The 16,354-nt window shown below is 42.7% G+C and overlaps 1 protein-coding gene across 3 annotated transcripts in view; it reads left to right on the top strand.

Annotated features, from left to right (window-relative positions):
* Nucleotides 1-16,354, top strand: part of INPP5F (inositol polyphosphate-5-phosphatase F) — a 37,295-nt gene that overhangs the window by 14,710 nt on the left and 6,231 nt on the right. For 2 of the 3 annotated variants that reach the window (XM_050334465.1, XM_050334479.1), the window contains 13 exons: nucleotides 4,338-4,474; nucleotides 5,096-5,224; nucleotides 5,916-6,083; nucleotides 6,351-6,407; nucleotides 7,626-7,824; nucleotides 8,825-9,004; nucleotides 9,375-9,442; nucleotides 9,869-9,993; nucleotides 11,282-11,359; nucleotides 12,107-12,227; nucleotides 13,616-13,744; nucleotides 15,134-15,251; nucleotides 15,734-15,932. In XM_050334465.1, the coding sequence (XP_050190422.1) occupies nucleotides 4,338-4,474; nucleotides 5,096-5,224; nucleotides 5,916-6,083; nucleotides 6,351-6,407; nucleotides 7,626-7,824; nucleotides 8,825-9,004; nucleotides 9,375-9,442; nucleotides 9,869-9,993; nucleotides 11,282-11,359; nucleotides 12,107-12,227; nucleotides 13,616-13,744; nucleotides 15,134-15,251; nucleotides 15,734-15,932 (1,708 nt within the window). Of the gene's footprint in view, nucleotides 1-1,577; nucleotides 1,923-4,337; nucleotides 4,475-5,095; nucleotides 5,225-5,915; nucleotides 6,084-6,350; nucleotides 6,408-7,625; nucleotides 7,825-8,824; nucleotides 9,005-9,374; nucleotides 9,443-9,868; nucleotides 9,994-11,281; nucleotides 11,360-12,106; nucleotides 12,228-13,615; nucleotides 13,745-15,133; nucleotides 15,252-15,733; nucleotides 15,933-16,354 lie in introns of those variants that run through there. The other variant, XM_050334472.1, reaches the window with a different exon arrangement.

Genomic DNA, 16,354 nt, shown 5'->3' on the forward strand with positions numbered 1-16,354 from the left:
AGGAGTTGTATAAATATTTAACCTTGCTGGACCATTATCTCCAGACTTGGAGCACTGAGCTGCAGGAGCTGGGGAAATGTTTTTTTCACAGACCTGACCTGCAACAGGAGGACTTACTGCTCTGATTTCTTCTCCCCTGCCCTCAGGTTATTAAGATCAGAAAACCTAATTTGAAGTTCATTGGTGAACAGGAGTCCTGTCATTAGCTGTTATTGGAAAGGAATATTGGTGTGTTTTAAGAATGCTCAGCACATACTGACTAATGCTGGAAAATTGAAATGCCTTTTTAAGTGCTGAAGTTGCTACCAGTAAAGCTGTCACTAAAGCTGCACACACTTCAGTGTCTTGGGCACAGATCCTTCCATGCTCTGGAAAGATGTGCTCATGGCAGAAATGCTGGAGTGCTCTGACACACCCTTGGAATGTCCCTGCAAGCCATCTTGGACTGTCTGTAATTCACCATTGAAACACCCTTGCCAACATGCTGTAACTAGGGATGGGATTTAATTGACTCTTAATCTTGCAGGTTTTACTGCTTGCCTTGTGCAAAAGAATCTGTAGGGCAGCTTCTGCCAGGGAAGCAGTCTCATAGGAACCAGCAAGCTTATTTTTTTTAATTCTTTAAAGAATTTTTGACATGAGAGAGTCAGTTGCACAACCCAACATAACTGCACACTCACACTGGAGAGGAAAGTCTAGTGAAAGTACCACTTGGTTCTTCCCCAAACTGAATTTCCTTAAACATGGATGATTCTTGGTTTTGTTTTTTGTGGTTTTTTTTTGGGGGGGGGGATGGGGCAGAATTCCAACCCAAACAATAAAACCTTGATTGAATGTAAGGATGTGATTGCTTGCCATTTTCTGGCCCTTCCTAACTTGTAAGAAAATGCAGAGTAACAATGGGAATAGCAGGAAAAGGATTTTAGGATGTATTGTGGAGATGTTCCTGAAACAGATCACTGCACATTTGCTTGGTAAGATGTGCAATTAATTCTATCTTTGCATGATCTTCCCAGCTAGAGGCCAGCACATCTCCTGCATCAAGTGTCTGCTGTACAGAATATTAATTTTGTTTGTGGTCCTGGCAGGGCACATCCATACACAATGGAACTGAAGCTGCCCAGTTCCTTTCTAATTCTGGACTGGGATTTTGATGAAAGAAGGTTGTGTTCCTTTTTGTTAGAATAAAAAGTCAATCCACTAAAATGGTCAGGGCAGCCTGAAATGGAATCACTGTTGAGCAGAGACTTCTCAGCAAGCTGATCAAACATTGCAGTGCAAGAATATGCTCAGTTGTGTATCCAACTATAACCAAAGTTGGATTCCCTAGCCAGTTCCAGCAGCTTCCACTTAACTCCTTCCCTGCTGCCCCAGTTCTCCTGTTTCTTGGTCAGAGGACACTCCTGAGCAGTTGAATGTCTCTCCTTGTATCCATTCCACGAGTTTTTCCAGGGCTGTTAATGAAGCCCAGGTTAAGTGCTGCTGCCAAGGTTCCACAGCCCCTGTAAACAGGAGGCAAGTGGAGCTCTTCCTTCCCTAGCCCCAGGAAAGGAAAGCTTGTTTTTGTCAGCATGCCTGTGAATCTTGATAGAAACAACTGTTGAGCATGGGAAACGTCCCCAGGGAGATGGGACTGAGGCTCCTGCAGCTTCAGGCATTCCTTGGCACGCTGCCGGCTCTGCAGTTGTTCAAGTAAGGGAATGTGGAGTTGGTAGCACAGAATTTCTTGGCTAAAATCAAAATACTTGCAAAAAGCAGCGTTTTTAGTAAACTCCTGGACGGTTTAAGAAAAGTTGCTGCAAAGGCATTTGGGAGAAATGAAATGCTGGATTGTTTGGGAAGTGTTGGAGGAAAACAGCAGTGCTGTGCTGACAGTGTGGAAGCAACAGAGGAACTGCATTTCCATTTCAGTGGAATGGGAGGTAAGAGCTTCCTTGAGATATCCTATTTTAAAGCAGTTGTTGCCATCTGCTCTGCCATAGTTCATAAAGCACTACAGATGAACAGTTGATTCTAAGAGGTGATTTAAACCTCGCTGGAATGGCACACAGGTGTGGTGTTCTGTGCACCCCATCCCTCACACATGGACCAGGCAATTGAGTTGTGTGGAACTGCCTTTTTTTATTGTACTGCAGGAGCACGTATTCTGTGCTGGGACTCACTTATTTAGATATTGCTGGTGATTATAATGTGCTGCTTTTATGGCTATTGTTGAAGCTTTTACTTCAGGGCATACTTTATCTGCATAATTACTTCCTGATTGTTTGCTTTTGATCTGCTGGGGAATTCTTGTTTTCTTTGAATGTTCTGTGGCTCTGGCTATGATATAAAGAGTTTTGAAATGCACACCAGGATGACATTTGAGTGCATTTTAAAAGATGACAAAGGGCTACAGAACTGCTTGGCTGTATTAAGCTCTTCAGTTCTTGTTTGCTGTTACCAGGGTTTGTCAATATGAGGTCAAGTGAAGAGTAGGCAGAGATTTTTCTTTTCCACTTTTATTACTATCTGCTTAGAAATGCCTTTCTTTATCTTATGCTTATTTCCAGTAGAGCTCTACTGGTTAATTCACTGGAGCTCTAGATGATTTCCTTGTTTAAAAGAGTATCTATCTGGTTTGTTGACATACACTGCTGATCTCACAGGAGCAAGTTGTGTGGCCAACCTGCTGTAGTTGGGAATAGATGAGATTAGAGGACTCCCCACCAGGAATATCTGTCTGGATGCCCTATTGTATTCCCCTTCTGTTAAGCTTGGATTGCCCTGGGCTTCCAGAGACTGGTTTTTTGCCTCCTAAAAAGCAATCTTTTTAGATGAAGTGATGGGCATCTTCATCTGTTGCTGGTGTTTTGGGCAGCATTTCAATTTCTCCTTTTAAAAAGGATTTTCTTATTGGTCTGCTCACTTGCACAGAACCTGTCCTGTTTTCCTCAGCTTCCTTTTTCCTATTTCCATGTTATTCCTGTGGTGGCTGGAGGCAAAGGCAGGTGTTCTGCAGGTCATGTGTTTGGGAAGAGTGCATTTCATTCCCCTTCCCCTCCTCCCTGGTGGGGAGGCACCCTCTGCTTCTCACAGCACATTTGTAACTGGGAGGATCTGACATTTTTGAAGGCTTCCTAATGCCCAATATAAGTAAGGCTTTTCCTCTAAAGATAGCAATGTGGAATCAGAGCAAGTGGAGTGTCACAGCACACACTTGTGTGTTTGCAATGACTGTTCCTTTCCTCCAGATTAAAAGGCACTGCTGGGTTTTTCTGTGTTTCTCTCAAGCACTCAGAGGATAAAATGCTGTTTAGAATTTCCTGAGCAAGGAGAACAGGCTTTGTATTTGCTATAAAGCTGCTAAATAGACTTTTCCAAGGCTGTGTGTCGTGTTCAAAGGCATAGTACATGACACAATCTGCCACCACAAGTGTGGAAGCATATTCAAGTCTGCCACAGCAGGCTTTTTATGTCTTTATATGACCTTTGCAGTTAAACCCAGTTGGTCTCTTCTCAGCTGGGAGAAATGTTAAGTGTGCATGTTTGTCTTGAAGACTTTCTGTGCCTTTTCCATCCCTCTTCACAGAACTCTTGACTCCTGAAAGCCCAGCATCCAACTAACACGCTGCTGCTGCAGCCAAGGGCTTCAAATCTAGGAATGTGCAGGCACCATTCAGCAGTCAGTGGGATGTTTGTGGCTCTGGTTCCCTGTCTCACTGCAGTGCTGATGCTGTAACTGCAAGTGTTGTAGATGAAATGCACCAGTTACCAATATCTTCAGTCATTTTTATCCCATGAGTTTCTGTGCCACTTCATGCATGTCACTGCAGGGATGATTCCTGAGGCTTTGAACACACATAAACTCTTCCTGCTGCAGCCCTTGTTTGCCTTCCAGATTTCTTAACTCACGAGCCCTGCAATCAGATGCTGCCTGTGTCTGTGCTGTTTGCTGTTTGATACACAACAGAGGGTGTAAAGGCAAAATCTTTTGTTCCTGTCTGAGCTCCAGCTGTTCCTTTCAGATTTTACTGCCACTGGTGCCATTGGTGGGGATGTGCTTCATCCTAGAGGTTGCTGGTGGCTGCAGATGAAGCAGGGCTAGCTTTACCTCTAGTGAGTAAGTCTATGAAATAGTTAATCTTACTGTATTACAGACTGAATAAGTATTTTTTAGGTTTTTTTTATTGCAATGCATACTGACAAATCACAGCAATGGTGAATCATCATTCACTGGGGTCTTCTGGTCAGATGGTTCCTGGCAGGGCTTTTACACCAGGGAGAAGCTTCTGGCAAACTTATCAAAGTAAATGCCTGACAAGACAAATAAAAGCATCTACTAATCATGTTTTTCCCAGATCTACCATGGTGGCTCCTTTTAATTCGTCAGAAAGCTTTGATTGGCAAACTCCCAGGAGATCACGAGGTTTGCAAAATAACAAAGATTGCCGTGATTCCACTTTCTGAAACAGAACCTCAGGACCTGGAGCTGGAGGTATGACTGTCCCCAAGGAATTCTGACCTTCCCCCTTCTGCCTCAGGGAAATCTGAATGTCAAATAAAACTTAAATGCCTCTCCCCTGTTATTCCTGGTATAAGCAGGCATACTGATCATTTTGTGCTTTTTTTAAATAACATTTTTTGATTAAAAGTATTTTTTAAACAGAAATCACAAGTTCTGCTATGGAGGGAAGTTACAGTAAAATTGCACCTCAATTTCACAAAGCTTATTGGGAATACAACACTGAACTAGGAGAAAGGATTTTTTTAATAGATGCTCTTGCTCTCCTCAAGTTTTAGAATCTTAATTGGTTATAGAATAACCAAGTGAGTAATCCCAATTTGCACTGTAACTTGGGTAAGGAAACTGAGGTGGGTCTGGATACTCAGGCCATGGCAAACTGAGGCATCCTCACAATCACAGGAGAAAGTGCCTTTATAAAAAACAGTGAGAATTGGGCTCTGGATAGAAAACTGTGTGTTCCCCTGTATTTCAGAGTGTGTCCCTTAGCTTTGTGAATGTCCAGGTCTTGATTTTTGTAGACTTTAATTAAATTTTTTTTTAACTTTGTAAAGAGTATCTAATTATTGGCTTTAATTCAATGTCATTATTTAGCTTTGCAAAAAGCACCACTTTGGGATAAACAAACCAGAGAAGATAACACAGTCCCCAGATGACACAAAATTTCTGCTGAAGACTCTTACCCAAATTAAATCAAATGTGTCTGCTCCAAATAAAAAGAAGGTAAAGTTTTCCACTGTTGCCTTATGTTTTTTTCATAATGTTTGCTTTATAATTCCAAGGTTGTGATGGATGATCCAGTGGAGTACTAAGACCTTAAAGAACTAGTGAAAAACTGCACAGTGTGGAACTACTATCTTAATGCTCAGTTGAATTTTTTTGATTTTATTGAGCTGTGGCAATTCTATGATTTTTCATTTTGCAATTACCTAATCTTGGCAGAATTACTGATAGAGTTACTTCTTACCAGGATTACCTTCTACTGAGATTCTCAGCTTCTACAATTGCTCTGCAGAAGCATCTCTCTTACAACATAGAATTGGAGACAAAATTTGGTGCCCAGTTCCTCAGAGAACACCACACAATACAGTGTCATCAAAACGCTTTTAATACAATAATGGCTTGGCTTAAGAAATCCAAACAATATTTATTAAAATTAGAATGGGTGGATGCAGTATTTCTTAAACTCTTGAGATTGAAACAGACTGCTTAAATGTTCAGCTTTGAATGGTAAAAGCAATAACCTGGTATTTCTGGGGATGTCCCTTGTGTTTATTATCTGTGCTGGGATTTTTAAGAGCCTGCTCCTCGATGGAAAGGGTTTGTCCTACAGAGTTAGAAATAGCATTTAGCAGATATGGCCTGGAGTCTTTTTCACTCACAAAGAAATAAAAAGCCATTTTTTTTCTTTCAGATTAAGGAAAGCAAAGAGAAAGAGAGGCTGGAGAAGAGGTTATTGGAGGAGTTGTTCAAAATGTTCATGGATTCCGACTCCTTTTACTACAGCCTGACCTATGACCTGACAAATTCTGTGCAGAGACAGAGCACGTGTGAGAAAGCAAACCTATCCCTGTGGAGAAAAGTGAGTGTGTTGTTTGTTCTTCCATCTGGCAGGTGGATGTGCTGTCCCACGATGGCTGTGTCCAGACTCACACTGCTGCAGCCTAAAGCAGCTGAACATCCTGCCCTGTAACAGCTGCAGGGCAAGGAAGGGAAACAAAATCTGCAGCAGTGTGATTTGAGCTGAACTCTGATGAGACCTGGGTGTCCACCTGCAGAGAATAAACAAGAGAGCTCTGGTGTTCTTACCAAAGGAGTTCCAAAACCTGCCCTTTTTTGTTTTCAACAGGTTGATGACAGATTCTTTTGGAACAAGCACATGATTGAAGATCTCATCAGCATTGATGTGAGTTTTTTATTTCTAGTGTGTGTTATGAGAATCATTCTTCAGTTTTAGTTGAAATGTTTGCTTAAGGCCTCAGAAAGTTTGCTTAAGAACCTGCTTGGCAGACAGGTCAGGGTTAGGACTGTGCCTTCTTTAAGCTGAGCAACTGGCATTGCCTTCTTCCCCCAGCCTTCTGGTTAGCCTGGGATGGTTGCTAATGAATGAACTTCAACTGAATTTAGAATTTTATTATTGTAAAACAATGTAGAATAACTTGGTGTGATATGTTTGTGCTGACTTCTGAAGGTAAATTAAGTTGTAGTTATCTGTGGAAGGGATGATCCCTGGACAGAGCTGAGCTTGATAATAAGGAGCAGCCAGAAAAGAAGTAACTATGAATTTCAGAGTTTCCTTGAGATAAGACTTTTGTTTTCCATGGTGGGGAATAGTGTTTTCTCCTTAAACAGAGCAGCTGATCAATGTAAAAACAGTGTAGAACAAGTTGTTCTGAACAGCTATTCAGAGTAAAGAAAACATTTCCATTTCAGATCATAGAACCACCATTCTGTCCTCAATATATGATCTTCCTTCATTTGAAACTAAACTTGGAGATAAAGATTAAGTTACTAACTACAGTTTGCCAGTTTAGGCCGAGTCTTATGTTCTTTAAAGATGACAGCAGACATCTTCCTTTATGCCCTGCATCTTTTTCAGTAATAATTTAACATAATCAAATGGTTGCAGGGTAAACCTGGCTCCTCTGAAAAGTTGTGTATAATGCAGGAGTTTTGCTAGTTGTGTTTTTCATGTTCTAAGATATCAGTGGATAACCTTGGGGAAAGAGCTGACCATTGAGGAACTTAGATTTCAATTCTATTTAAGAAACTGATGTTTTAGGGTGGCAGAGCCCTGAACCAGTTGATTTTAAAAAAAGAAATTTTAAAGAATTGCATGATTTTCTTCTGTCCATAAATAGCTGAGAGCATAGGAGGGCTTTTTGCCTTGCCTTGATTCAGCTTGCTCCATCTCCACAGAAAGATCTGAAGTTGTTTCTTTCTTCCTTCTGATGGAGGAAAAATGCTGGTACCACTTACAGAAATAAGTCAAGGACATGGCAAAAATTTCTTAAAATACGAAAAGCGTGTGAAGCAATTGTTTTATAAACATGAGAAAGGGCAGAAATAATTGCAGGTGATGTAGAACCAACAGGAATGTAAATGTGGTTTTTGTAACCTCCAGAATGCTGAGGTGGACTTCTGGATCATACCCATCATTCAAGGATTTGTGCAGATTGAAGAACTGGTTGTAAACTACAGCGAATCTTCTGATGATGATAAGAGCAGCCCTGAAACCCCTCCTCAGGAGCCGAGCTGCGTGGATGACGTCCATCCCACCTTCCTGGTGGCGCTCATCTCCCGCCGCAGCCGGCACAGAGCTGGTAGGCAAGCAGTTCCAGGCCTTGGGGTGTTCCTGAATCTGGAGAGGGATGCACAGGGGAAACCCTGAGAGTGCTGTGCTGGTGAGCAGATGGACAGCCCCTGTCAGGTGTGCACTGCAGCCCCCCAGCCTGCAGGAGCAAAAGGCTGCAGTGCCCCAGCACTCCATTGTGTCCAACTTTCCTACACAGTCAGGTTTTCAGCATGTCAAAAAAACCAAGAAAAAACCCGTGGTAAGCTTACCCTGGTATGGGACTGACCTTTGTACCACTGCTCACCTCTATTTAATGCAGTTCCCAGGAACATTATTTGTCAGAACAACTTGGAGTAAATCCTTCAGAGTTTCAGGGTAGCAGCTAGTTTACAGTATGCCTTTTTAATACTAAATTGTCACACAGATACAGGAACTGAACTGCAGAGGGGAAATTTGTTATTCATTTGCTTTTGCTGTTAATATCACTGTGCTCATCTGATTGCAAGTCCAGAGCACAAACTGTGTAGAACTTTCTCTCTTGACACTAAAAGATTCTTTTGATTAATTGATGCAATATTTTGAAGAATAGTTATGGGATTGTGTGTTTGGTTAATTCTCTAGTACATACTTTTAGCCAAGAGTCCAATGTGCCTTTATTTCTGAAATACTGTAGTTAACTCCCCCAAAAAACCCCCAAACCAGTTGCCTTTGAGGCTCATGGAAATACTGAGCACTAAAGTAAAACTTTATGCTAAATGGGACAGAACAGGAGAAATGTATCATTTAGGGTGGACTAGAGATTATCTTTGACTTTGTAGTGCTGCTCATAATATGTCAGGAAATAAACTTTATCCATACAGTCAAAATAACTTCCGAGGAATAAACTGGGACAGGAGTGACTTCTCCCACTGATGATGGATTTTGGCTAGAGCCTTTGTCCTGTGTTAGTGTTGTCAAAACCAGCAACAAAAGTTACTAATGTTTAGGACAAGCACTTAAATATGCCCTGACCGTTTCCCTCCTCCCAGGAATGCGGTATAAGAGAAGAGGTGTTGATAAAAACGGAAACGTGGCAAATTACGTGGAGACAGAGCAGCTGATTCACGTTCACAACCACACTCTCTCCTACATCCAGACCCGAGGCTCTGTGCCTGTTTTCTGGAGCCAGGTGGGATACAGATACAACCCACGGCCCCGCCTGGACAAGAGTAAGTGTTTGGGTGGGACCCCACAGGGTCAGAGTTCCCTTGGGACTCAGCTTTGGGAAGAGCTGCTGACGTGGGGGTGTGGTGCACAGCTGAAAGGATTAAGCAGGCTTATTAAAAATTACATTTTAGTCCCATCTCCTCTGCACAACAAGCAGAATTTAGCAGTGGTGTTTGCTGCACACCGTGGTAGAACAGCAGTGTTGAAGCTGAGCAGATTGAAACGCCTTTGAAAGGAGTTTTGTACAATGTGTCTTCAGTGAAGCTGTCTTGGTTTTCCAGAGTGCAGATTTGGGCACAGTTTAATACATCAAACAGGACTTGAGTTAGTGCTGAACAGGCTGTTTCTGTCTGACACTGCTCTGCCTTGCAGGTGAAAATGAAACTGTGGCCTGTTTTCGTGCACACTTTGAAGAACAGCTGAAAAACTACAAAAAGCAGGTGAGTGCTGCCTGATAAAATAGTCATCTCATGAAAATGCAGGGGATGAAGGTTAATGCTTTTAGTTTGATTTTTTTTGTGATGTGTTTTGTTTTTTTAGAAGCTCTGTCGACAGTTGTAAGGTTGTATGTAAATAGAACTTTATTAGGTTTCGCAAGTGTCCTTGTAAGCTCACTCTAAAAAACAATAACTTGTGGGAATGTGTAAACCCTGTTTCTGTGTTCCTGTCCTGGGAACTCAGAGCTTCTCTGGGTTAAAGTTTGTGTAGGCAGGTAACTGTTAGAGCTCATCTGTCATGGGTACAATCCAGCAAAGACTGTAACTTCAGCAAGACTACCTGCAAATCTTATGACTCTTGAGCTGTTTGTTATTGCATGGTATACACATCTGAGATGACAAATGTTAACTAACTGAACTTTTGAACAGGTTATTATTAACTTGGTGGATCAAACAGGCAGAGAGAAGATTATTGGAGATGCTTACCTTAAACAAGTTCTTCTCTACAATAATGCAAATCTGACTTATGTTTCTTTTGACTTCCACGAGCACTGGTAAGAAACCTTTGGAAAATGACCCTTTGCATCTTGTTCTGTTAGCATGAGAGGAGAGTAGAAAGGAGGAGAAAACACTGTTATTATTGTTTCTATTTCTGCATGGAACACTTTTAAACAGGAAGAATACCTTTTGTAAACTAGAGCATGATAAAATGTGAAGTTTGGGTAACCAGGCACTGCTGTTTGTCATCTTGTGTCTCTGACCTGTTAAATTTGCAGTTATTTATTGGGCAAATCTAATTTGTTACACATTCTGAGCAGGAGAGTTCCCTCAGACATGCTGTGAATGTAAAGCTGTGGCTGACCTGCTTTGAATTCTTCTCTACTTCTGTTTCTCTTTATTTTTTCTATAAAGATACGATGGGTTCTTTCAGGACCCAATGGTTTTTCACTAGAAAATACCCCAGGTTTTAATTGATTGCAGCCTGAGCAGTTGTGTTTTCCTGGCTCCCCTCTGATGCTGCCATGTCCTGGGGCAGCGTCACTTGCCCTAGCATTTAATCTGCCCCACAGGCCTGCATTTCTGCTTCCCTCAAGCTGCCTTTGTGTGGGAGTCGGTACAGGCTCTAAACTGGTTTAATCTTCATTTCCAACCATAATCTAGGATTGCATCTGGCCTGGGAGAGCATTACTGACTGAGAAAGTGTGTCATCAGTAGACACTGCAGAAGGGGATGGGGGAAGGGAAACCAAGTGATGGCCTAGAGAGACTTCTCTAGGCCTGTGGCTCCCTGAATTGATTTGATATTTAATCTCTTGTTTAAGGCAGCTTTTGTTTTCATTCCTTCACTTTCCTCCTTAAAAACTTCTATAGCTACCAGGACTGTTTGTTTTTGCACCGTGAGCGTGAGTGAATCGAGAGCAATCCCCAAAACAACCTGCTGGGTGGGGCAGGAGGGGTGATACGTGTAGGGTGTTTTTTGTACAGTCACTGGTGCAGGATCCTCCTGCCCAGCTCCATCTGTAGTCACTCCTTGTGACACTGGGACTGAGGTGAGAACAGCACGTTGCATGGAATGCTGCACACTTACTCTTCCTTATGGAAGCAGCATTAGAAATGCAAAGCCTTGAGAATTTAACTATTTTTTTTTAACCTCTTTCCTTGGATTTAATGGTGAACTGTACTTTAAAAAAAATTCTGAATATTGGCTCATGTTTTGAGTTTGCTGCAGGAGAGAATGCTTGGATTAGCCAAAGCACTATCTTTGTTAATGTTACAAATAAGATAAAATAATTAAAGTCACTGCTCTAATTCAACCTAACTTTTGTGAAATTCTGCATTTTAGCCGAGGAATGAAGTTTGAAAATGTCCAAACACTGACTGATGCCATTCACGATATCATTCTTGACATGAAGTGGTGCTGGTAGGTATTTAACTCTTCTTGAACTAGCATGGAAAATTTGTTAAAAAACCAAAACAAACTAACAAACAGAAATAAAACCCCAAACAAACAAAACCAATCAACATACAGTAGATATTTGGAGGCCTTGATCTCATCACAACTGGTATGCTTTGTATTTCTTCTCTGACACCCAGCTTGTGTGTCCCAGCTTGTGTTCTGAAGTGTTGGTGCTCGAGACACATAACAAAAGATCCTCAGATTGCTGCCCAGGGCCTGCTTCATCTGACACTTTCAGGGGTTGTATTTAATGTGGAACACTCTGTACCTGACCCACAAACCCTGGAACAGCAGCCCTGTGTTGAACTCAGCAGGCATGTCTGAGCTTTGGTTTGCACTGGTTAAAGTGAACTGATGGATGCACTGCAGCCTCCAATCTGTTACTCTGATTGCTCAGTGAAATGCTGCTGCCATTTCTATTGGCTTTTCTGTCTGAAATTAAAAGCCTTTTCTCTTGAAAGCTTGTATGACATATGCCAGAGCTGAATTCAGCTGATTGCATGCCGAGTTTATGGCCCCACTAGGATTTATTTGATATCCAGGCTGGATTAAATGGAGGATAGGTCAGAACACGAGGAGTTAATTCAGAGTGGGGCGTGCCTGGGTGGTGAGTGCAACCACAAACAGTGTAAAATCTTCTACCTGTTTATAGAAGCTGATGAATTACTTCATTTGAAGTGTCTCAGTGTGCCTTTGTTCTCCTGTTGAAAGGGTTGACCAGGCTGGAGTGATCTGTAAACAGGAAGGGATCTTCCGAGTGAACTGCATGGACTGCCTGGACCGGACCAACGTTGTGCAGGCTGCCATTGCCAGAGTGGTCATGGAGCAGCAGGCACGTCAACTGGGGGCTTTGCCAAGGACCTCAGAACTTCTTGTGATTCACAGAGAAATCTGTGGGCTTGAAAAATGCTAAACTAACCTCTACTGAAAAGAATCTTTGTGAAATACTGGAGAGCTGTGAAGCTGAAAGGGGTAATATGTACAAATACAAAGCTGGAAATCGCTGCAGAACAGTGATGCCTGCTGTCCTGCTTCAGGAAGGACTGACTGTCCACATCTTGGAGAGGATTGTCGTGTTCTGATTTAGTAATTTTATGCAGTAATACAAAGTTTAAAAACAAAACACCACCCTCTAAAATCCCTCCCTGAAACAAGAGATTAAGGGACTAAAATCCAGCTAGAAGTTGGATGCTATTTTAGCTGCTTTGAAGTGAAACACTGTGATGCAGCAAGTAGGGACTGTTGTGGGATGGGGTTAGAGAAGGGATTTCCAAGCAGACTGAGGGTCCTTTCTTTAGTCATGTTCCTCTTTGCCCTGCCCCCATTTGCTTTTTGCTCTGGAATCTGGGATTGTCTTCCCTCGTGGAGGGTGAATGGCATGGAGTGTAAGACTGAGAGTTACGTGTGCCTTACCTTTGCTTTCCTTGGAACCACAGGACTTGCCTTCTCTCCTCTGGAAACTTGGTAGGGCTTTCAGAGTCAATGAACAGCCTTGCCTCCATTGTCTTCTGACTTGCAGAGAGTGCTTCAGCATTTGGTTTTGGTTGGGAATTGTTTGCCTGTGATCTATTCCAAGTTATCCCTGCAGCTGGCCTAAGATTTGGTGACTGCACTGCAGTTATGGCTGTGCTGCTTTACCAATCCAGTGGCTAAAGTTTGTGTTGTACCCAAGGCTTTTATCCTGGGGAAACTGAAGTGCTGGTTGTCCTGAAGAGTAAGATATCTCACTTTCAGTATCAGTGTTAAGCAGTAACTATCCAAAGTGTGCAAGCATTAATAATAAACCAACAAAAGAAGCTGGTTTTTATTTTCAGACCCTTGAGGTCACGGATGCCTTTGCAATAGAGGACATATTAACTTGTTTATGCACGTTAAAGTTCTGTGGTGCCTGTCCTTTTGATGGTTCTCTGTTGAAAAATGTCCTGTATCCTGAGTAATCTACAGTAACTTCAGCTCATTTTTTTTGATGATTGGCTCCTACATTCATAATTAATATGAATGTTAATGCTGCCTCCAGCGATACGATGCTTAGCAATGAACTAGTGATTCATTGCTCACAATTAATTTCCTCTGACAAATCAGCAGAACGAGTTCCCTTTTTGGATCGTGTCAACTTTAACAATCAAACGCTTGGCAGGCGTTTCCCTTCCGTTATCGAGCTCTCACACGGGGAATGGCTTTTACCTTGGACATTTTACTAATGCACATGTCCAATTGCAGCTCAAAAAGCTGGGTGTGATGCCTCCTGAGCAGCCTCTGCCAGTGAAGTGCAACAGGATCTACCAGATCATGTGGGCCAACAACGGCGATGCCATCAGCCGCCAGTACGCGGGCACCGCCGCCCTCAAGGTACCGCCACTGCCCCTGCTCTCAGGACGGGGGGAGGCTGGCACAGCTTGGTGTGCTCTGGGATACTCTCCTGTATGTGCAGCAAAGCCCACAGCTGTGCCTGGGTCTGTGTGGAGACCTGTGAGGCCTCGCAGCAGAGTGCTCTGTCACTCGGGGTGAGGGGCACTGTGCCTGCCCGCTGTGCTGGGCACTGCTGGCTGCCCTCAGCTGCACCCCTCCTGTCTGCAGCACAGCTGAGAGCAGGACAGCCATCAAACACTGCCCCCAGGTAAATTATGGCATGGCTGCAGCACTCCTGAGCAGTCACAGTGCTTCAGAAATGCTCGGAAGATCACAGTATGTAGCTAGTGGGGTGATACTAATTACCCATGCTTTCTAAAGAATTAATTAGTTGTAATGCTCTTTGCCAAGATCAGGATTGAAACTCCTTACTTTTTACTCCTGCTGCTTTGAAAAGTCACAGAATTTGAGGTACTTGCTGTGTGTTTAGTCACTGGTGGAACACATTTTTAGTATTCTTTGTATTTGGCATGAGAAAAATGATTGTGGTGGAAATGCTTCTGAAATCCCTCTTTAAATATCTCTACTGAATTTGATTAGTTTATTAATTTTAAAAATAGTAAAAACCAGCCTGACATGCTTGTCTTCATTATGTATATTTAATTTTAAATCTGAAGCATAGACCTCCATTTATAGATCTAGATTTTCAGGCCTTCTGTTTGATGATTTCTCTAATTGCCATTGAGGTTCATGAATTAAATTCTTTTTAATTGGGGTACTTCTTTCAGTTTGAAAGTGAAACCCACTTGAAATGTTCCTCAGAGTAGCTGACATGGCTTTTAGAACTGCTTTGTGCCAGTGTTCAGAGTGTCTCTGAAAATAGAACCCTCTAATGAAGTGCAACTACCAAAACAGCTTTTTATTTAAATTCTAAGCCTTCTGTGGCCCAGAAACTGGCTTTTGTTTCTGAGGTTGGGAGGGTATGTACTGTTCTCCTTTGGGATGTTCTGCTTGTCCTGTTCTGGTAGCAAAAACATAAAACCTTGTTTGAGTGAGCTGCAGTCTCTCTGCTGTTCCAGTGGTGTTCCTGCTAGGTTAAAGGCCAAAAATAAAGGGCATTTTTGGGGTATTCAAGCATCACAGTGACTGACCTCTTGAATGCTCTGCTTTAATGTTATCTGATGTGCACGTCCCAATTTCTGTCAATGCCACAAGCCAGATGCCCTTTGAAAAATCGGTATTTTCAACTTCTCTATGAAAGAGCTGCTTGTGGATAATTTCTGAGCTGTCACCTGTTCATCTCTGAGTCTCAGAATGCCAAAGCTCTGTGAGCTGAGCCTGCTGCTTCCAAGATGCATCTGGGCATGACGTGCATGTTCTGTGTGACAGGGGGACTTCACCAGGACCGGGGAAAGGAAGCTGGCAGGGGTGATGAAGGATGGAGTGAATTCTGCCAACAGATACTACCTGAACCGTTTCAGGGATGCCTACAGGCAAGCAGTCATAGGTAAGAGTACAACTGCAACTAAGCTGAGCTGTGCTATTTAGAAGAGTTTATTAAAATCATCTTGGCTTTATCTTCTGACTGATTTTTTTTTCCGCATCCTGAAGCTTAAAAGCACCTTGGGTGTGTGTAATGTTCATGTCTGTGTGATGGGCCATAAGGAACAGTGATTCTCCATTTGGAGATCAAACAGCCCTCACTTCAGAGGGTTTGCATGCAGTGTGACTCATTGTGGAATTTGCCCCTAACTTTGTTTTAGCATGTAAATGTCTTTGTGTCTCTTTTTATTAGACTAAATTAAATTTATGTAGCTGGTGTCTCTTAAAATGTTTTTCACTGAAAGAAGTGTAAAACCTCCTGAGGCAACACTGTGTTCAGAAAGACCATGAAGAGCATCATCAGTAAATATGAAACATTTGGAAGGAATTTGCTGTCTATCCCTTCTAACTTCCTTTCCTGTTTGGTATTTTATGGGTTTCACTTAGATTTGATGCAGGGCATCCCTGTGACAGAGGATCTGTACTCCATATTTACCAAAGAGAAGGAACACGAAGCCCTGCACAAGGAGAACCTGAGGAGCCACCAGGAGCTGATCAGCCAGCTGCTGCAGAGCTACATGAAGCTGCTCTTGCCAGAGGATGAAAAATTCCATGGAGGTTGGGCACTTATTGACTGCGACCCAAGGTGTGTGAACGGTCAGAATGGCTCAGCTGCTGCTCTGCCATGCCTCTCGCTGCTGATGGGAAATGATTGTGGTGGCTGGGCTAGCACAGCACAACACAGAATGATCAAGTCCTTGGAGGGTCTGAATACTTGCAGTTGTAGAAGAAAAGCTCCTCTCAAATGTGCTTTTCTCAAAGTGCCATAAAAGTGGTGCACCTTTGGAACATCATGTGGAAATGCCTGCAGTCAGTTCATGTTGCCAGAATTGGAAGTACCACAGAGGGAACTTCTAAGCACCCTTGGTTCTAGAAGGGGCTGTTTGAGGAGCTGCTGTTCCTTATTGCTGCATAGAGAAAGTGTGGCCTGACTTTGGAGGCAGATTACATTCTTGGGGCATGAGTCAGCAGTAGGACAGTCTGGATTTCTCTTTGTGAACAGTGGGC

Source organism: Myiozetetes cayanensis, unplaced genomic scaffold, assembly GCF_022539395.1.
Source record: "Myiozetetes cayanensis isolate MyiCay16 unplaced genomic scaffold, myiCay2020 scf10, whole genome shotgun sequence".
NCBI classification, from domain to species: domain Eukaryota; kingdom Metazoa; phylum Chordata; class Aves; order Passeriformes; family Tyrannidae; genus Myiozetetes; species Myiozetetes cayanensis.